General features: G+C 30.7%; 1 protein-coding gene across 1 annotated transcript in view; it reads left to right on the plus strand.

Moving 5' to 3' along the window:
• Positions 1-21,600, plus strand: part of LOC107439052 (uncharacterized) — an 86,306-nt gene extending 64,706 nt beyond the window's left edge. Inside the window, exons 3-7 of the mRNA XM_043047282.2 lie at positions 4,250-4,299; positions 11,544-11,677; positions 12,115-12,409; positions 15,914-16,114; positions 18,103-21,600. Of these exons, the coding sequence (XP_042903216.1) occupies positions 4,250-4,299; positions 11,544-11,677; positions 12,115-12,409; positions 15,914-16,114; positions 18,103-18,270 (848 nt within the window). The 3' untranslated portion in view covers positions 18,271-21,600. The remainder of the gene's footprint in view (positions 1-4,249; positions 4,300-11,543; positions 11,678-12,114; positions 12,410-15,913; positions 16,115-18,102) is intronic.
• The last annotated feature ends 1,560 nt before the right edge of the window (positions 21,601-23,160 follow it).

The following is a 23,160-nucleotide window of genomic DNA, read 5'->3' on the forward strand; positions in this document are numbered from 1 at the left end:
TGTTGCCCCTCCTGATGGCTTTACGTCATTAAATTAAGCAAAACACGTTTGTTTGTTTTTTTAGCTCACCCCATCGCAATAGAATTTAGCGGCATTTAGCATCACTTAGAATGATGCTATTGCTAGCAGCCTTATTATAATTGTCAAAATTATACAAAGTACTTATACGAAGACACTTATTTTCTACGGTTCCCCATAACAAATTCCCCATTATCCTTTCCACCATTAACTTTTCTTTTTAGTGCATAGCTTATTTTTTTTATTTCAATTAATTCATATTACAAACATTAATGCAGCGTCATTAGCGCCAATAATAGTATAGTATAATATGCATATTTTTTTGGATCCACTAGACAAATGAGTACTTTTGTTCTTATTTTTGCATAGCTTATTTCTTTTATATCAATAGCTTATATATTAGAGCATAGCTTATTTCTTTTATATCAATAGCTTATATATTAGAACATAGCTTATTTCTTTTATATCAATAAACATTTATTAACTAAATTAATTAGCATCGTGGGTCGTCAATAATAGTATAGCAATTTTTTATGTTTCTCCTAAGCGAATTACTACCACTTTTCCGTTCATTTTGCCTTTCAATACGTAACTAATTTCCTTTATTTCATTTATTGTTGCTTTTAAAATATTTACTTTTATATAAACAAGTTTTAAAAGAATTACTATAAGCAAAACAAGCACGTGGTATCAGATAACTTTAGAAATATTAATTTGGTGACACTCATGCTACCACGTTAATTCATTGAATTTATCATACACATCGGAAATACTAAGATACGTGGTCTTTTTTGATCAAATGAATCTATAAGCTAGCAAATATCACTAATGTTATCTTTAAAATATTTGGAAATATATAATCATTTATAGTTAAATTTAAAATAACGCTTATCTAATCAGAAAATTCCATTTTGTTTTTCGCTCATCAAAAGTTCGTCATAGAATGTTCTAATGTTGACAACGACCTTACTCTTATTTCGAAATATCAGTTTGGCAAATTTCATCTCTCTCTGTCGGATGGTTTAGGAGTCTATAAAGGATACACAAACAAACAGATGCGACATTCATTTTTATATTTATAGATTAAGCTTGATTAAAGTAGTTATTAATCTTCATTATAATTATAATTAACGTTGATTATAGTCCTAGTCATCTTTAATTTTCATTCCGATTGTAATCAGCATGTTTCTTTTTACTTTGCATCAATTAAAATCAACATATCGGCAGACCAACAGCAATCATTATATTTTAGATTACACATTATCAATACAAAATAATATTCTGCAGTGAAATTAATATAATTTCAATAATTTTGTAATTTGTGTTAAATTCATTCTCAAATTTTTTGAACATTTTTTACAGTAACGTGAAGATTACTGTATTTTAAACATCATGTGACATCATTCTTTAGAATGTATTATTTATCCAAACTGTCATTTCAAATTCAGGTTAAAATCAGAATATTATGTATTAAACGCATATATGAGCCTTTTTTTTTAAGTAACCCATATATAGCATTGAAGCTCTTCAGTCATCAACCTTTTCCGACAATTGAGCGTGAAATTGGAAGTTTTACCCACTTTTTCAAGAAGAAAAAAAATTGACTCGAATATTAATTCTTCTCTTCCTCTAATTTTTTTGGTAATGCTTCGCTCTTTTTTTTAATCGTGCGTATCTTCTGTTGCTGAATTCGAAGGTTTGGTACACATTTCTAGGTAATTAACTTTTTGACCTCCCGAAATATGGCTTACGGATCTTTGTGGATGCTTGTGTGATTTGATGCATGTAAAAATGTGCCTAAATATAGAAAACTTATTTGGTTTTTGCGTATCTACAAAAGTAATTGTATTATTTTAACACGTATTTTCTAACGTTTATCAGATTTTGATTTGACTTCTCTCGTCATTTGTATTTTTGTTGCAACTCTTTTGCAATACTTTTGGACAACAAATTAATCAAGTGTTTTTCCTTAGCTCTGTCAACTTTTTTCTTTTTTTCTTTCTTTTTTTTGCAAATTATTATTTACGTGAAACATAAAAAAAAGATTTTTATCTTTTTCGTAATGGGTAAAGAATACTTTTTTAAACGAAAATCTTATAGATGTTTTTAAAATGTTTCGAAAATTTAATGGTGTATTCTAAACTCGAATTTGTCTAATGAGTGATTTTAAATTACCTTTTTACCTCTCAGATTAATTCCAATTTAAATCCATACTTGCTGTAAAGTAATCCACTCTCCAATTAATTCTCACTAGTGTTTTATGAAGAAAAAATGTCTTCACCTCAAAAATCTTACTTATTAAAATCATATTTAAGTGTAAAAACGTTTAAGACTATAGATGTGCCCCTTTATAAAAATGACTAGCACCTTAACTTACGAAAAGTATCTATAAAAATTTAATAATCAGGTAGAGTATCCATTTGACAATAGAGTCGAATCGCAGTTTCATTTATAGGATGTTAAAAACCATAAAATATTTGCTGATAAGTAAGAGAAGAATGATTTGAGAAAAGTAGAAGTTTTCGGACAGTAAGAAAATATGTATGTCAAAAAGTATAATTTGAATTGAATGGTTTTTATGCGTTTGGTGATTAAGGTGAAGAACCGTTTAATCAGCAAAACAGCATTAAAACGAAAAATATACTGAAAGGATCAGAAAAAATACTGTTACTTTTTACAATGTAATTACATATTTTAACATTTCACGCACATTATTAAAGGTATCTTTTGTGCCCGCTCTAAACATGCACACATAATCAAGTGATGCATTCTCACTTCGAATATATACAAGTCTTCTTACATACATTGTCACACTGAATTCAAGTATTTATAAACATTACATAAATCTATTCTAACATTTCTTACAGCAGAAAAGCTCCCATGTGTGTCCCAAATTATACTCAAATGTCCTGTTTGTTTTCTCAAATTAATTTCAATTTGCACTCCAAATTGATTTGAAATGTCTTATGTGTGTTTTTATTATACTTATTTTCCTTCTATAAGCCTTAAATATTTGTTTCCAATAAGAAAGAAATTTTCTTCTACTCAAAAATCCATGTCTCATATATACATTTTCAAAATGTTACAAAAGTTTCAACAATCCCCACGCGGTACAGAAACAATTTTTAATTCCAAAAACATTCTATTTTTCTTATTTCTTTTTTCTAACTTCTATAGGATGTATTTGAAATGTATTTGAAATATAATATTGGAGAAGCATACCGTTCTGTTGTGTACCCTAATAGGTGACGCGTGCATCGCAACGAGCACTTGTTTCGTGTCTCGATCGGCATTCTATAGGAACAACTGCTCTCAGTTGCAGTTGAGTAGGTAAACTGTACGGTCAGTTCTGTGCCTTTAAAATGTTCAAATTTAACAAATCACTTGCCATACACGAGATATGGTCAGTGATGCGTTTTCAGTCCGCGAAAAAACCTGTCTGCTGCATTCATATATGGGTAGATTTCTGAAGTTACGATTTGGGAAGTAGCGAAATTGTTCGCCCTGCTGGTAGGGAATTTTGCAACTCTATGACAATGATTCTCTCTGCAGCTCGGATCCCAGCTTTATTGAACTCTTTTGGCTGGGAAGTTTTGGACCATCCCTTCCTAAAGCCCAGACCTAGCGCTAAGTCATTTTCATATTTTCCGATATTTCAAACGTAATTTTGACGGCAATCACTACAACGAGCACGAATACGTGAAAACGGCCGAAACCTCTTGGTTAGCAGAGCAGGTGGTAAATTTGTATGAAGAGGGTATTCGAAATCTAGTTGCAAGGTATGATAAATGTTTAAGCAAGCTTGGCAACTATGCTTAAAAAAACGAAATTAAAATTTAAAAATAAATTTGGGTTTTGAAAATTTTATTTCGTTTCATTTTTATTCTCAAAAGGCCCTTACTTAAACAACCCTCGTACTTTGAAAATTGTTTTTCCAAAATATTCCATTTCATTTCATTTTAAATACATCATAATGAATTTCATTCCATTCAAATTCATCATGAATTTCATTTTTTGTGGAATTTAAGCAAATGACGCAAAATTTATTTTAAAAACTCTTAAAAATGAATATTTGAAATTAATTTCAGATCTATGCCTGAAAAATTGAAATGATTATATCGCCATCAAAGCAGAATACTGGGATTTGAATCGTGGAAAACATTTGTTACGCTCTTAATATTTGTTACGTTTTGAAGTTTTGTGTAATTAACTATTATTTATTTTTTTGCAGCTATGGCGGGTGCTATAACAGCTTTCAAACTCCGTAGGAATTTCACAGCTGTAAGTAAATTTATTATAATTTATGTTCATGCTAAAATATTTTTTTTTCATGTGATGCAACATATATTTGAAGCTAAACTGTAGGAAATGAAACTATTGATCAGAAACATTCGTATAAAGAAATCTAATTTCTGAACTGAAGGAATTAAAGTGAATCTTTAAATCTCAAGCTCATTTATGCACACTACTAAGCTACTAGGTTCGCTGCCCCTCACCAACCCCGATGATTGTTTCGTAATAATTATCGTCTCTTTGGCAGAAAACAGTTTTTCCACTAAAGCTAATATTAGTCACTTAACATTTATGCATTAAAAGGAATTCAGGTTTTCTTACCCTTGTACCTCCACTTCCCACGTATTGTTTTCCATCAGATTATTATTATTATAAATATTTAGGTGAACAGAAGTATTTTTTCGACGTAATCATTTTTAGAAATAACATTTATATTGTTATGGCATTATATTGTTCAAACAAATTTGATGAGTTCGCATGAGTCATTTAATATTTTCACTTACCAAACGGGCGGATATATTAAATACTATTTTCGCTTGCATCTCATTGTGCATGAAGCTGATCGCTAAGTTCTAAATCATTTAACAGATCTCTTTAACTGCAATTTATAACAGTATATTAATGTTATTTGCTCAAAAATAATAATTATAAAACGGTTAACGATATTGGACCAACTTTCTTTATAACTGTATCTTAAAATGTAGCGCAGAATTGCACTATAATAATAATCAAAAAATTTAAAAAGTAATTCTCTTAGTTTTAAACTCGTGAGTTAAAAGCGTAATAACAGTAGTAGAGGAAAATAACTTTAAATTAGGGATAGAAAAGCAATGCCTTCATAATTTTTATTAATTTTATGCTGATGACAACCAAAACAATCTGGAAATGAATGAAGAAAAACTGATCCTATCACCTGATTTTCCGGCCAATAAAAATGCACTGACAACGATGAAAAACTGCGACAATAATAAGAAAGGAAGTCTCCTTATAGAAATGAAACCTAAATGTTTGAAATTGTTACGCATATTACAACGCCACATTATCTACAATTTGATCTTTGTGAATTCGAAAGGTTCATACAACTATAATGTTTATGCACAATACTGAATTTGTATGCTTAGAGATAAATCTATGAGTTTAAAAGGCTCGCTCATATAAATGAATCCTTTTTTTTTTTCAATGCCCACCTCGAGAATGACCTTTCGTCATACAGGCATGTGAAGGGCAGATTTGTTGACCACTCTTTCAGGGGCATCCTAATGGTGAGCCAACGTTGCTGCCACAGTAAAGACAGATAGTATAGAGAAGAAATCATTCATGACTTGCTCGGGATTCGAACACGGAACCTTTCTGATGCAAGCCCAGTTCCCTGACCCCTACACTGGTCGGCTGTAAATGAATCCCAAGTTTCTTAATTTTTAATGCTTATGAATGAACCGATCTCATAGTCAGGAATAAATGCGTTCAAATGAGTCAGAAGCCCTTATACATAGAAAGGAATTTATAGAACGAAAAATATCAAGAGAAAATGTGAATCTACTGGTCAAAATCTAGTTTTTACAGAAAAGATTTCAAATTTTCATGTATATTGATGTATCTATAGGTCTAACAATCTTATAGATTGATATAAATCTATAATTTAGAAAGCTTCGTGCACGAACCTTTTTACCAAAAGATCTTATTTATAGCTTTATAAATGCATAAAAATTAATCTATTGATCTGAAGCTCTTCTGCAAAAGTCAACAACACTTAAACTTAAAACAAAATTTCTAATATATACATACGTTTGAATCTTTTGTGCTAAATAGGTAAGATGCTCTCATACACAAAAAAGAATCTATTGGTAGGAAGGTCTAGTGCATAAAAATTACTTTATAGATCCAAAATCATCATATATGAAAGTTTGAAATATTATCTGGAAAAAAAAATAAACTTACTTGCTGAGGATTTTAAAAAAGGGAAAATTTCTAATTTCCGATATTTGAAAATTTCTTTAAACTTTAGTTCAATATTCCACTAATGGTGAAAAAAATCAAAACATTTTTGCATAGTTCATATAGAATATGTATACACGGGAACCACATGAAAGTGCCAATCGAGCATAGAAAAATGGTTTTCAACCTGATTTTTAAAACTCAGTTTTAATAAATCCATGTTCTGTAGCTTTTCAGTCAGAATTTCAAATCAACATTTTTAGAAATATTTCGATAAAGAATGGTTAAATAATAATTTATTTAATTATTATTTCACCAAATTCAAATAAAGCTGTCAAATAACCATAAATAAGACGGTGTTCAAACCCTTAACTCTAAGAAAAACCGTTTATTAACTGCTTTCACCTGATACCGATAAATAACCAGAATTTTACCTTATGAAATCACTTAGTTCCTTGCACCTGACTACATATTACAGGCTAGAGGGCTAATCTGTCAATTTCATGATCGGAAGAACGGAGCGTCAGCATCACAATATTTAATTCACTCCCTTCAACACATGAAGAATTTCCAGTGTCCTTCACTCTCCAATTTGTGACCCAGAACTATTAGAATACGATACTCTCATTCGCGCATAAATAGCGACAACACAAAGCTGCTTAACAAGAAAACAACTCTGGACTTTCCCAGTGCTCACGATTGATGGCACCAACAGATAAAAAATATAAGCCACATTCCATGGCTCATTTGACAAAACACAACTCAACCTAACACCAATGTCCATTGCATTGCATAAACCAACTCCTATGTCCAATTAAATTTCCCCATGATAGTTGTAAATGAAATAAAAAACCATATTGCTTTGTATTCATGGTTTTTAACCATACTAGCTGTAAACGATTTCAAAGACGTAAAAGTAAAAAATAATGTTCTTTACTGTAAACTTTTTAGTTAATTGGCTGGACAGACTGCTACCGATAATTTTGCCGTAATTTTAGAATCAAAAATTTAATAGTGTACAATTCCTTTTTTTTTCTTTTTTTTTTCTTTGAGTTATGACTGTTTAAATAAAACTTTCTCTCTCTCTCTCTCTCTCTCTCTCTCTCTCTACATATATATACATAAATATANATTGATAATAAAAGCGTAACGAATGATCTATATAGAATTTTTAGATAAAATCCTTCGAAGGAATTATTTTTTGAAATATAAAAATCCTTAAACGCAATATAGATTTGTAATTACAGATAAACAAACAGAATATAGTAATTAATATTGAGAAAAGCCCAGGAGGCATAGAATTCACCAAACTAAACACAATCAACACCAATTTTGGTGGAAATGGGTTCAAAACCAGTGTTAAGAAGGAGGTCTCACAGTATAGAAATGTCTGTAATAGAAATCTATTCAAGGCTATCGAATCCGATAGCCTTTGAGGACAAAGTGTAGGTCAAAGGGTGGAGACTGACCGCTTTGCAGAGGCGTTGGGTGCAGCAAGTGCCGACGCACTGACCTTTCTGGTCAACTTCATCTCTCCATTTATTTGAGCGGCTGCGGGAACTTTTACTTTCATTAATTGATCCTACAATTAAATTTACGATTATCTGCATTCATTTCACAAAATAGAATTCGCAACATTTGCCTCCTATTTAAAACCTTCTTTTTTTGATAAAATAGGTCAAATTTATTAGCGTTCAGAAATGTACACTTTAAAAATATTTTTTGCTGTAAATTGTGAATCAAAATTTGTTTTATAAGGGAAAATTCTACTATGTTTAGGGAAATTTCTCCTGTATAAAAGCCGAGGGTAAAAAATCTGGTATCATCTGGGAGAATCAAAAATCGATGCAAAAGAGGTGTTTAGAATTTTCAACAAAATTTTCCTTAAACATTTTTTTTATTGTTGAAGACATGATCAAATGTGTGGCTACCATTAATATTTCGAAGGCTTTCCTTGAAGAAGAAAGAACTAAATCTAGTTTTTACGAACTCGCCTTCTTCGAAGATTTTTGAGTGAAACTAACCCGCATTTTTGTTACATGGAGAAGACAAACGATCAGTGGTTAACTCGATGACAAACAGACTCAAGCCCATAATAAATTGACCACTGGGGATTACTTCCGTCAGCATAATTGGTGGATGTCATTGCGATGAGATTTGAACAGCCTCACCTCTAGTAGGAGAGAAAGTTTCGGCCCCTCTATTTCAACTGTCACCACTCTGCAAAACAGTCACCCTTATACTATCTGCGAAATGAATAACTTTTTTTTTTCATTCTATTGTTTTTAAAGTATCTGATTTTACCTATTCACTTCATAATTTCAGTTTGATTTCAAAAAGCACAATTTAGTGTTTCAATTTCTCTACCTCATAAAATCTTATGTTTAAACTGATACGTTAAACTAATTTCTATTTTAAGATATATGGTGAAAGGGAAAAGATATCGCTTTATATTAAATTGTAAAGAACACCACTTTAAAGTACAATTTGTACATGACTCAGAAACTTAATAGTGAGAAGGTGTGTTGTGAAAACTGAAATGCAACTACAGAATTGAGTTTTTATTTGTTAGTAAATTTGTTTTCAAAAATTGCATTGCGTTCGAAATATTAAGTACTCTCTCTATTTATCTATCTATCTATCCATCTATCTATCTATCTATCCATCTCTTTTTTTGTGTTTGCTTTAAGCATTGATTATTTATTGTGGAATTTTTCTCTCTCGAGGGCTTTATTTTATAAGCTCATGCCTATACATTATAATAACAAGTAATACATTACATATACCTATACATTATATATACCTACATTATACAGCCTAACCCCGCTATAGTGAAAAACGGCTTATAGTGAACTCCCGAATATAGTGAACAAAATGTTCGGTCCCGTGCCTTGCTATACGAGTATAATGTTATTTTTTGCGGATATAGTGAACCAAAAAAGTGAGGAAGTTGGATATAATGAACTTTTTTCTGTCTTCGACTAAATTTTCTTCTTCAAAATAAATCCATATGCCAATTTTTAAAACCATCTATACAGGGGAATGTAGCGATAAGCATTTTTTCTTGTTTGCGTTTTTTATTTCACTTTCCCATCCCTAAACAAATCAAGCAGATATTTCCAACCCAGGCAGATGATGCACCTATAAAGTGTCAGTGGGATCAATATGCATATTCTGTCAGATGGAATGAGCAATTATTCATTTTTGGTCAAAGGGTTAGACATTAATCTGTGTTTATAAGGCCCTTATTTCAACACCTTTTTGCTTTCAGTTCAGTTAAAAAGAAACCTACAAACAAGTTACTTAAATTTAACTATGGTGAGCAGTAAACGTAAAACGTTCTCCATTGATGATAAAATGTGCATAATCAGAAAAATTGAAAATAGATGTATCAAGCTGATATTTGCAGGGAATAAACTATCCAAATCTACAGTTTGCAACATATGGAAAAATGGGCAATTAACAATTTCTGCTCACGAAAAAAATTTAGATGGCCGAAAAAAGTTGAGCAAAGCAGATCACAAGGATGTTGAAGAAGCATTACTGAAGTGGTTCAGCATTCGAAGAAGCCGCAATTTTCCAGCATCTGGACAAATGTCGATGAATTTGCAAAGCGATTTTGTGCGTCTACTTTTATATGCTCGAATGGTAGATTAGACAGGTTTAAAAAGCGGAATAACAGAAATTCAGGAAAAATTGTCGGTGAGTCGGGAAGTGTTTCCATATCTGATGTTGAGGATTGCTCATCAGCAAAAGATTATTCATTTTTTTTTTCTATACGCAAGACGAAGAGTCATAAAATATAACACAATTTTTTCTTCTACATAATATTTTTCAGTCATTTACTTGAATAATGTGTAATAAAAGGGAGGAGTTTGGGAACCATTTGTTAAATTGTCTGCGTAACGGATATAGTGAACTCCCGGTTATAGTGAACCGGTTATAGTGAAGGTTCACTATAGCGGGGTTTGACATATCTATACATTAAGCATACCTATACATTATATAGACGTATACATTATATATACCTATACATTTTATATACCAATACATTATAAGTGCCTAAACATTATAATGATTGTAATCCAATCTTATGCAACATAAAACACCGTAAATCTGTAATTTAGATTTCTTTACAATCCTGATTACAGGATTACCTTAATTATTCGTAATAGTAAATTACGACTACCATGAATCGTGGATCATAATTACTTTTAATCATGATAACCTTAAGACATGACAAAAATTTAATTTATAAATTTTCATTACTTTTATATGTAAGTATAAGTAATCAATATTAATTATACTAGTACTTTTCAGTTACTTGTAATCGTAAATCATGATTATAGTCACAATTACAATTGTAATCCTAACTTTTTATTGCCTGATATCGGAATTATAATTGTTTTCGTAAACTATGGTATGATGTAATCAAGATTAAAATTGATTGACTACTTCAATCATCTTTACATCTAATAGTAGAAGTAATCTAATAGTAGTAGAATGCTAGTAGTAATCAAGGTATTACAGAATAAAGATTTCATTGTAAAATTGTAATTATTTTTATAACTTGTAATGATTCATTATAATTGCCTGAAATCATGATTACTTTAAAAGTTATAGACTACTTGCAGTCATCTTAACTTTCTAATAGTAGATTACGATTGCTTGTAGTAATCAAGATTATATAGAATGAAAATTTTCTATAATTATGATTACTGTTATTGTTTGTCATGATCTATTATAATTACTTCAAATTATGATTATTTTTAATCGTGATCGCGGTTTTATTATGAAAATATCGCAATTACAATTGTATTCGTTAATTATTCTTATTTTCAATCATGGTTACTTGATTACTTTCATGCTTACATGATAATTTATTGTAATAAATCATAAATACTTGAAGTCAAAATGGCACAGAATTTTTATTTGTATTACATTTAATCACAGAACATAATGACTTGCAGCAGTGAATACTTACAATCAATATGTAAAAATATTTTTACTTCTAACCATGATTTAATGATTACGTAAGTTCTATCTTGAGGGCTGACCAAACTGGCGCGCATACGTACTTATATCTGACCGGGCTCAAAATTACATTGTTATAAAAACCGTCTGGTGCTTGATCCTGATTGGGTGATGTCTTATCATGCTTACAATTTAATTTTGTTCACTTCAAATCATGATGCAAGTAAGTAACTATTTTTAATCAATCGACTCTCTGATAAATGAAAGTGCTTGTCAAAAAAATACTTTCGGTCAACATGTCTTTATATCTTTTGATTGTACAGGTGGATAGATTGCTGAAACCAGAATCGAGCATTCGTATTCCGAGACGACTTCCGAGACCCCCTAAATTGCTCATCTTCAGAACGAGTACTGAAGAGGAGACCACCACAGAAGATTACACATCAGCAGATGAAAGGTATTTTACAATGCAGTTTCAAATAAAATACAGTAAAATAAAATTAAAATAAGCATCTTAGAAACTACGTTTTTCAATGTTGACTTAAAAAGACACTTTCGAAAGACCTGGGAGAAATTTTCGATAGTGATAAAAGTTGATTACAGAAATGGCGAGCCCTCCTACATACCTTTTTTTACCCTTTTTACCTTTTTAGCTAGCTTGAAAAACGTAGTTTTTAAAATTTTGCTTTTATTTTATTATTTTTCTTCTTTTTAGTTTTCTGCCTGTTAATTTTCTCAAGTAAGGTGCTGTTTTTTTAACCATGTCTTTGCACAATGAATTAATCCAACTTGGTACCGCTCTTTCGTTACTACAGATCCGAACGAATATTTGGATCAAAAGTTGACATTTCATCTTGCAATGACGTTTAACGTAACTGATTTTTTTTTCTTCAGCACTACAACAAGTGATACGTCAAATGACGTTGAAAGTGCTTCAGACAACAGCCTGTCTGTTGTGTGGCCATTGCGAGCTCGACCCGCCAAGAGATTTCGTATTCCCACTCCCACAACCCCCACGCCTCAATTGCTTCTGAAACTCCGTCAGCCAAAGCCCACGAGGCCTGCCATATACAGTTTGGACGGATTTGTGCCGAAGCCATCCATACAGAGGATAGTCTCCACAGAACCTCCTTTAAATTTCAAGAAAACTGATCTTCAACTTCTGTCCAGTATACCCAGAAGACGAAAGGTAAATTTCTTTTTACGGGAATCTTTCTTTTTTAACCACTTATGAATTATTAAAAACAATGGAGAACAACAGGAATTTATAACTAAGCGTTATCTTCATGTTTAACTTCCGATCTATACTCTATTATACGAAGAAGAGAGCGTATTGGCATATAGGTAAATGGAGTCCTAGCTCCCAGCGTGATCCTACATCAACAACGTCAAATTTCCTTTAAGGAAACTGATGAAAGAATTATAAATGTTGTTTCTTGCAGACGATTTTTTCTACAGCGAAACAAAAGTAAAAATTCTTTATCTCGCACTTGATTTGTAAAGGGCATGTCAGCATAAGACGGACCATTTTTAGTGGTCCAATCAAATCCAACGCTCTTGCAACGTCATATAACTGTTTTTTTTTGTTTTTTTTTTTCAAGAACAAATTTTTTCCTTATTTATCAAAATGTGTCGCCAAGTCTAGGATTCCAGTTTGACTACAAAACCATAATCTTTCTTTAATAGTTCTATGATATATATCGTAAAAGATAGCACACATTAGATTTCTGCCTCACGTGTTTAGCTTTTAAAATCTTTTATATCATTTTTGAAAGCATATTTATATCATTTGATAACGACATAAAGCGGAGCTATATGCAGTAGCGGATGATTACTTGAATCCTATACCGCATATGGTGTTTTCTTAACTTGTAACGCAGTATAGTAATACACATGGTTAAAAGAGGTTTTTTTTCTCTCTCTCTCTTCTCTTATAGTCAATTTACTTAGTAGTGTAGTGAGCTACTTTTTAAAACGAAATAGTGTAGTGAGTAGTGCGATAAAAAAAAACAATAGTTTGTAGCGATTCCTGGCAACTACTTTTAACGTTAGTTTAGTAACCAAAACATAGTTCTAATGCAACTAGTTTTTCGAATACGATTGATACAAATTTTTGCGGATCTGCTTATGGGCTCATTGAAAAAATAGCCATTATGAATGATAGCTAATTTATGATACCTTTCAATGCGAATGCACTCTTGAAGCGTTGATGCTCGTTGAATGGAAGGAAACCTATTTTCTCTGTAGTTTTTCTTCTTAATTTTTTAGAGGAAATAAAAGAGCAACAAACACTTGGACTATTAAGAATTAAACTTAAATTAAAAGAAAACTTGAACCCATTAAGAATGAGTCTCAGAAAGTGAAGATCTGAGCAATAAATCAAAAGTTATTTTAGATAATCTTTTTCTTTTTCACTGAACTCTTATGAAATATTATTATTATTTCAGTGAAATAGAACATATTTTCTCTGGAACCTATTTTTGATGCACTTCATTTCTTAGCGGAAATATAAAAACAATGAACAAAATTACAAATATTTGATAAGTTCCTAACAATTCTGAAATTAAATATTCACTGTCGAGAAAGGCATCATACATTTAAAGAGCAAATTCCCAAGAAAAAATGGTTAAAAACTGAATCGTGTGAATATGAATAATATTTTTTAATAGTTCCTCGCGTTTAAAGAAGACAGTTTTTTATTCAAAACCTTTTTGAATGTGGGTGTGGATCAAGTTCGCCAGTAAAGTTCCCACACTAAAAGTAACGAGGTATTGACTATATTTCAGAAGAAGTTTGTAAGTTGACTACAAAAATGGCTGCTACGTCTTTCGAAGAGCAGCTTTAAAAAATCTTATGCCAAATGCCTGACTGGATGTTCACGGAAATAACGCTGAAAAATATATTTGTATGTACATAACGCTCAATAACATTTTTTTTTTTCCTTTCAGTCTTGTCTTTTTTCTATGATCATTCCGGTACTATGAATTCACCACCTTCAGAATCGATTCTGATATTAGTAGGGGACATGGGGCTAAAGTGGACATCTTGAATAACTTTTTTATTTCTTGGTCAAATCTCCTCTGTGAGGTATCGTAAATTGGCAACACTTCTGCAGTTCACGCTGCGAATACTTTAATTGAAATCTGCAAAAGAAGGTTTGTTGGGGACAAAAATAGATTTCGAATTTTTTTTATCAACTTATTTCATTTTCAAAATTTAAATAAAGGTGATATAAATCCGTTATAAAGGATACTGCTTTTTAACTATTTTAATGTTAACTTTTGCTCTGTATAGTTTCAATCATTATCAATTGTTGATCAGCATAAGCAAACATATGTCTTGGAGAGGCTATAGTGTAGGTGGTGGATTTTTTTTCAATCAAAAGTTAGCAGGTTCAGTTTGTTTTTTTACATCGCAATGATATCAGATCGATACAATTCAATTGAAACTTTTTGACAACACTTCTCAATGAGAATAAACAATTTCGGGCTAGTCAAATTTTATTAAAAAATAAATAAATAAAATTAATAAAAAACAGTGTTATGCTTTGTGTTGATAGAGTGGAAGTTGTTTTTAGATTTGGAGAGATTATGATATTCTCAATTCCTAAGAAAACAAAAAGATGGATATTGTTCTTCTAATTATAAATCTTTCATTTTTCCAAAAAAGAAAAAAAAATGGTCAAATGGAAGAAATGGTTATAAACTTCTATCTCTAGTGACTAATAGAGCAAACAGGAGTTCATCTCCATACATATTTCAAGTTGTCATTTCGCTTTTTTCTTTCTTTTTTTTTTTGATAAAGTTTAAAAAAAAAATTTAAAATTGTGCATTAAATAAACCGAATTTAATAATGATTTTCAAATGTTTTGTTTCGTGCTCAAAATGTTTTCTTAGTAAAGTGAAATGCTCCATTACACTTTAATTAATATTTATTCTTCAATAAGGTTTAGGTTGAAACATTTTAGCTTTTCTAAGTTGTAATAAATGATAAGTTTGTTCACTTAGTGGTGATAAAAGCAACCTATTATGGAATAACATTTCAAGTTCAGACTTAAATCAGAATACAGGTTAAAATTATTGTTATAAATGCTGCACGAGATAAAAATTATACTTTATAAGGTCTTTTGACACATTTCCTCGCTATCTAACCTTATTTTTAAATAGTGTCCTTATCTTTGTAAATTATATTATAGTTGCTCTTATATGCGTTATTACGCAAGAAATAGTTCAACGAATGTGAAAAACATTGTTTGTTTAATGTATAATCCTAAGTTTGACAGATATGTTTGATTTTATTTTGTTCTGAGTAATATCTAAATTTTAATACCACAATTTATCGTCTGAAAATATTGATTCTTCTTGATACATCATGATATTTTTTTTTAAATTATACTTCTCTACATTTATTTCACAATACCCCAAATGAAATGTATCAATTCTCTCGATGATATCATATACGTTGATTATCTTTATTGATTATGATCACGATAGTATCGTCATCGATAAGACTCGTGACACTACCGCATTAGATATTTACCGTTTTCGATAACTATCATGTTTGCAATATGTATCGTAAGGAGTAAAAGTCACGATATATCGTTTTTTTTTTAATATCCTTAATACGGTGCTTAAAATATTAACATATTCCAATATATCGGTCAGCTATATAAGTATAATCTTTTTAATTCCAGATGAACCGCTATAGTAAAGAAGATGATGACAATGAATATGAGTATGTAGGCCGGAGGAAAAAACAGGTGAGCCGTTACACGGCCTTTGCAAGGAGAGGCGTCCCTGGAGAAGACTACCCTGTCTACAATTACATTCCCCAGACAGATTTCACGTGTGGGCCGCAGCCAGGCCTCTATGCTGACCCCTTCACCGACTGCCAAGTACGAAATCTTTTTTTATAGTTCATTAAGATCAAGAACATATTAAGTATAATCTTTTAAAGAATCTGAAAACGAAATGTACAAGTTTTCAGAATATGAAGGAAAAAAAATTTGTTTTTGGTGATGTAACCTTGTATTGCAAAATTGTATTGTCTTTTTTTAATTATTTTCTAAAATGAATTGTTTTTAAAATCGTGAAAAACTCGCAAAAGGGGGATCTTTAGCAATAAACTTCTAACTGAAGCACAATAGCAAATGTTGCATAAATTTACAGCAAATTGCTTAGTAGCATTACAGGTACCGTAGTTTCATCATTCTTGCTTGTTTTATTGTAGAAAAATTGCTACAATGCTTACAACGCCGTCGAAAAAACTTTTTCTTCCCTTTCATTTCCAAAAGACGAAAAGATTTTTTCATGGTGTTTACAGGATTTTGCAAAGTAGTGGCTTCCCAGGCCGATCAGTGCTCCCTAATACTCTATAGCGTGGAGGTAGCAGGTTCGAATCCTTCCGTAACACTGAATGTATTTTCGTTCGGTCTTTCTTTGAATTGTGCTATCTGTTCTTCAACTTGACAAGCTATATATGAGGACACTGCATATGTATGTGTATCCATAAAAAATAAATACATTTGCATTGAAGAGTGTGAAGATCTACTAAGGCTTTCTCATTAACGCTGCAGGGTTTTTTGTTTTATATTTACTAAAAGTAGCTTTGTGAACTTACTAGATGCCTCTTGCCTGTAATGCTACTAACAGTTTCTTGGTAGAATTACTAAAGAGGTCTGTGTGTTCTTTACTAAGCTCAATTCTGCAATACTATCTAAAAAGATGGAAACCGCGTTAATTGCTAGAAAAAGTCATGAAAGCCCAGTTTCTTAAAGATTTTCTAGCAATGCAAGCAGTTTTTTAATTTTTATTTTTAAGAGCTTAAACATTATTTTTTAAAGATTCATCCCCGAAATATTTTGCCAAATTTAATTACTATTCGTTTTTGCCCTTTCATTTTCTAGATCATTATAAGCCTTAAACACAGTATTTGAAAAAAAATCATTCAGCTTCAAAAGCGCAGTAGAGTCAAAAACTTAGACACTAAAATGACAGATTTTACGTGTTTCAAAAAAATAAAAAACTCAGGTTACGTTTAAAGGAGAAAAACAAAAGAATAAACTTTCTATAACTCAGAGTTCAAACCAAAAAAAATTTGGAGCTGTGATTATCTCTCAGGTAATTCATTGTAAAGCACTGAAGGTAGTAACTTCGCCTGAGAAGTAAATGCAGTCACTCACAACTCACTGCTGAGGGAATACCTTTCCTTTCCCAGAAATATTTAAGTAACACAAACAAAATGTGGAAGATAATTAACTGTTTTAAGTCTAAGTAAATGACCGATGCCAATTAAAAAAAACTACAATTAGCTACTGATGACATTGTCTGTAAATAACAAAAATCACTGCATCTTAAATAGCATTTAGTTCTTAATTGCTGAATCTGTAAAAAACGCTTAGTTTTGAAGTTTTATTTTATTTTATAACCGTCGTTAACTCAATTTTGAGTTCACAACAATCAATGTTCAACTCCGTTGTCTTGTAATTTTGAACCCAATCCAGAAAAAAAGGGGGATCAAATATTGGAAGAAATTTACCTTCGAGGTGGACTTTTTGATCGAACTCACCCATATTTGCGTTACTCGAAGAAGTAAATCATGAAAAACTCCCACTGCTAGCCTAACAGCAAGGGTACTCTAACCCATGATCCATCTACCTCTGAGGATATTTTAAGTAAGCACTGTAGTCGATGTGAGCCGAGTGCGGAATTTGCATCTCCCAGTCATCGCTGGGCTTCGAACACGATTCATCTCATTGGAAAACGAGCGCTCTATCTCCTGAGCCACCACGGCTCTTAATTTTTAAATTGTAATTACGGATTGTCTGTTTATTCCATATAATTGCTATTTTGTTTTGTGCAGTACTGGTTTTATATTTTGCAGGCATGGCACATGTGTCCAGGCGGTAATCTTTCTCCGCGCCACAGCTTCTTATGCCCGAATGGCACTATCTTCAATCAGAAGAAGAGAATCTGTGATTGGTGGTACAATGTGGACTGTAGAAAGCGTAAGGTCAGATCTCAGAACAGTCTGGGTGAATCCAGCTCATAGTTGGCTTCTTTTTTTGTTTCACTTTCTGATATGCCAAATACCAAGAGTTTAGAACTTTGCATATTTGAATTGTTTTATTTTACATATTTTATCACTTATTTGCAAACAATGTAAAATATAGTGTTGTGTTTGTTATTGTCAGAAACTATGCACATGTGTGTGTGTGAAAACTCGCTTCATAAGCTGTATTACGAAGTACAAACTTGTACTTGTTTGTTAGGTCATTCAGTCTGAAATGCCTCTTTTTTTTCTTCTTTTTTCTTAATTGACTTTTTCGGGAAAATGGTAATCACTGACCCAAGTAAATAAATTTTAATATCCTTTTCAAAAACCAATGCAAACAAAATATAGACCTCAGGAATCATATTTAATCCAAACCCAAAGACATTATCAAAATGAGACGGATCATTATCGAGTAAAATAAAAAAATCAATATCAAACGTACCTTTTAATACCTTTTAAGAAAAAATTCAATCTGCTGGTTAAACAACCTCCATCAACTTGTAACGTATATCTAAACAAAAAGAAAAAAGAAGAAAAAATAATATTTAATAACTTTTGTTCTAATGATTTTGTTTTAACTGACTAATTGTCAATCTTAGTAGTTTGAAGAATTTAACCCTCAGATATGCTAATTGATGAGGGCTAATATAATAATAGTGCTATTAATAAGTAAAGAAATAAAACACAAAAATAAACTTCCCCTGAATACTGTTATAAAAATTTACAAGGTAATAGTAGTTGCAACTTCATCCACAAGCGTTATTTTTCTAATGTTGTTTCAATATCTTCTTTAGTAAAGTGGTTTTCAGGAAATCTAATCACCGTTAAGTAAAGTCTACAAAAAATTTTTTTTGAAAGATAGTGTAGTTTCAATAAAAATAAAGACTTAAAATGTGCTATTAAAACATTATTTAGTGTATTAAAGTAGAATTAATTATCACAAAAGTTAAGCTAAGGAAATATCCAATCACATTTTTAAATAAAAAAGCTGGGAAAAAAATCTGTTTGAAGCTGTAAGAGTAAAAACAATAGCAAATTTAAATTAGGGAAAGCGCTAAACAGCTCCCCAAGAAATTCGTCATCAAATAAATTAAAAAAATTCTGTAATTAAATTGATATAGACCAAGAGAGAAACAGGAATGCAAAACAGGAGTTTCTTTAAATAACTGATTAACGAAGTGTAATTCATGTCTCGAAGTCCCATTTAGAAAGAATTAATATCATTTGCTGAAAGAAAGCAAAAAAACAAAGAGAAAAAAAATCATACCAAGGAAAAAGAATATTACATTTTAAAAAAACTTTAAATCGAAATAGAAATAAATAGAAAATAAACAAATAATATAATATTTTTATGTATTTTTCGTTTAAACTAAATTGAATTTCTATAAATTGAAACATTAATATGCAAATATTTAAAAATACACTTATATTAACTTTTCATTGTGGTCAATTTTTTCTGATTTTCAGATTATCTGTAGTTTTTATATTCCATACATATTTTTATTACCTCATATATTCTTTTAAAAAAAATTGAAATGACAGGCATATCTTTCTCAAAGACCTAACAACAAAAACGGAGAGAGAAAAAACTTTTGTAACACGAAAATTTTGATTTGGTTTTAATTTCTCTAAATGTTGTATATTCTATGAAAACTATTATTTATTTAAAAATTTATGGCTTTATTTTTGTTATCAATCGTCGAACAATTAAATAATTGACTTGACTTTAGAGGCAAATTCTACTCATTCACTTCTGAGACCCCCAATAGATTGAAAAGTAAGAATTTTTATTTTTATTTTGTTTCTATTAAAAAGTGGATTGTTGATGTAAAAATATAATTACATTTACCGAAGTTTTAAATGACAATGAAAAAATATATTCAACAGTTTTATGGACAGTTTTATGGCCTATAAATATTTCATTATTGGAGTCTAGGGGATTTGGTTTCACTATCAAAATGAGAACATTATAAAAATATTCTGCAATATGACAAAATGCAAAAAATTGAATTTTATCATTTCTTATTTAACAATCAAAAAAGGAAAAAGTTACTAATTTTTTTTAAATATTGTATCGTATTTATGAGTAATAATATGCATTGCACTAAATGTGTTAAGTACATATTTTAAAACCAGGGCTTCCCAAACATTTTTCCATTTGACGTCACTTTAATAATATTTTACATATTTAAGCTATTTGTCTGTTTTAAAAGAAACACGGTCATTTCCTTGGAATGTATAATTTAAAATTGAAACTTTTCTTAGGGCGCTTAAACTGTGTCTTTTTCATTTAAATTGGTGAAAGAACTACGAAAAACGGCCTTGCTTTTAGAGTAAAGTTCTGGAGAGTTGTTTCAAATGAAGCGGGTATTTTCTTCTGTTATCTACCACTTTAGCTTAAAGCAAATATTCGACAATCTTTTTTAAAAAAATTTGAAAATTACAAACAACGTTACTGCAGTAAAACATAGAATTTTCTTAAGACAACATACCGCTCGGCAAACTGTATCGAGTTTAAGCAATTAAAGTTACACTGCAGTAGCTAAAACTGAAATTGCTAGAAATTTATTATAAAAATACTACCATTATTCAAAATGACACCATAAAAATAACAAGAGGATAATTAAAGTATAAATATAGATTTTTAAATAGTAAATTTTGGTTGATATAGATTTTTAAATATTATATTTTGATCGATAGAAGCGTCTTCTTACTCATCGATGATCGCTTCATAACAAAATTATCTTAAACTCATTTTATTATTTTAAAACAATGACTTTTCTTTTCAAAATGATACTAAACACTATTGCGTTCATATGATGCCATCAAACTTCTTTTTTCCTTCAAAATGATACAAAATGCTATTAAGTCAAAATGGTGAACGTCTTGAAAAAATTATTTTTCCATTCAAAAGTATACTATTGTGATCAAAGGGTGAATACCAGTAAATATTTTTTTTTCTAGATGAGACTTAATTTATTATTTGTTATTTCTATTTATGCGGTAATAAACCTAAAAAAATATTAACTTTTTTTCTTTCGTCCATATCCTACCCATGAAAACTTTAAGTGTATATACTTTTAATTTATTGGATGATGCAATCTTGGTGAATTATTGCCAATCTCGAATTATTAACTTTTCATTACCTCAATAAAATTGAAACGTTGTAATTTCTTCGAACACACTATTGTTGTTATCGTTTGTTATTTTATTAAATATTTTTATGTTGATTATTGGTGTAACATTTGTACATATTTTGGTTGTGATGTTTTTTTATGTGCTTCCATGTTTTAAGAATATTTTCAATAAATCCTTTTACCTTTTCAATGAGTTTTTAATGTGTGATGGATGCTTTGAAGTAGCTTTAAGTATACTCATTATGCTGTGTTTTCGACTTATGCTCTTAAATTTTCTAAGGCCAAAAGTAATCGAGATAAATATAGCGTCTATGTAAGTTAAAGGTGGTGTAAGCTTCCTAAGATCACTCTAATAGCCGCCTACAAAAAAAAATCGGTGCCAAAGAAATTAACTTGTAAATGGTCGGAAATACCGGCGAAAAGTTAAATTGGATACCAGATCTTGTTAACAATAGGAAATGGCAGAAAGAAAGTTGACTATGATGCCACTGTTGAATGAAAGTTAACTATGAATGGAAAGAGATGCCAGATAAAAGTCAACTACCAAGCTATACTTATTATTTTGTAAATTGTTAGAGATACCAGAGAAAAACTATAAAATTAGACTTATTATCATGTAAAATATGGAGGATATAAGAGGAAAGTTAAATACGATGTTAGACTATTATTATTATCTTGTAAACGGTAAGAAATTCCACAGAAAAGTATAATAATACAAAGGCGTTACATTATTTTTATTTTTTTAAACTGTTCGAGATACCAGAGAAAAGTTAATGACAGGGACCATGGAGTAAGAGGGAAAAGGGGGCCCCTGATATTTTATCGATGAAGTCCTTCTGAAATTACAGTCCCTTCTGAAATTGCAATTTTTCAATAAATATTTCTTGTATATAAAAATGGGTTATATTTTTGTCTTAATTATATTTTTTAAAAATAAAAAAATAACTATTTCAAGAGAGCTTCAATATTTCCTTGGCGGGAACCATACCTTGCTCACAGGGCTAAAGTGAATAGAAGGGCTGGTTCACTCCTTTGAAGAAACCCCCTCCTCGCCAAACCTCCGATTTTCGCCTGTGACGACGGTGGCGCAAAGCTTGAGGTCTTACTTCAAGAACGAAGCGTTCGGTCTAACTAACTTCAACTAATATTGGAGCATTCATTTTTGTGACATCTTCCAACACATTCTTTGTCTCCTATAATGATTTTCTCAGTTTTGTGAAGAGAATTACAAAAATTTAAAATTATTTATGAAATGCCAGTTTGTGCGATTGCTACTTACAAAATTTCGGATAGAAACACAAAAGGAAAAATATAATTTTCCACGTGTTCCCTAAAGTAAATGAAAAACTATGTAAGGAATGGCTTCAACATTGCAAACGAAATGATCCAGTTAATATTAAATATGAACGAATATGCAGTAAGCATTTCTTAAAACAAAATTATGAAGATGATATGAGAAATAGTTTGCTTGGATTTCCGATTAGAATGATTTTAAAATTGCTTTAACTCTACCAAGTGCTCTCTTATGTAAGGGAGGATTAATTGTTCCTTCAGTGGAAGTGTGTCAGGAATTTGAGAACATTTTTCAAAGTGTGCATGGGACAGAATATCAAAAAGTGTCATCAACGAACTTATAAATGAATTAGAGGGACGATATCCCGCAGTGAATAAAACAGCAATACGCTTATTTTGCATTTCAGAACTTTTACAAGAATTCGCCATCTAAATTGAAACCGCCCAGCTACTTCAA

Source organism: Parasteatoda tepidariorum, chromosome 10 (genome assembly GCF_043381705.1).
Source record: "Parasteatoda tepidariorum isolate YZ-2023 chromosome 10, CAS_Ptep_4.0, whole genome shotgun sequence".
NCBI lineage: Eukaryota > Metazoa > Arthropoda > Arachnida > Araneae > Theridiidae > Parasteatoda > Parasteatoda tepidariorum.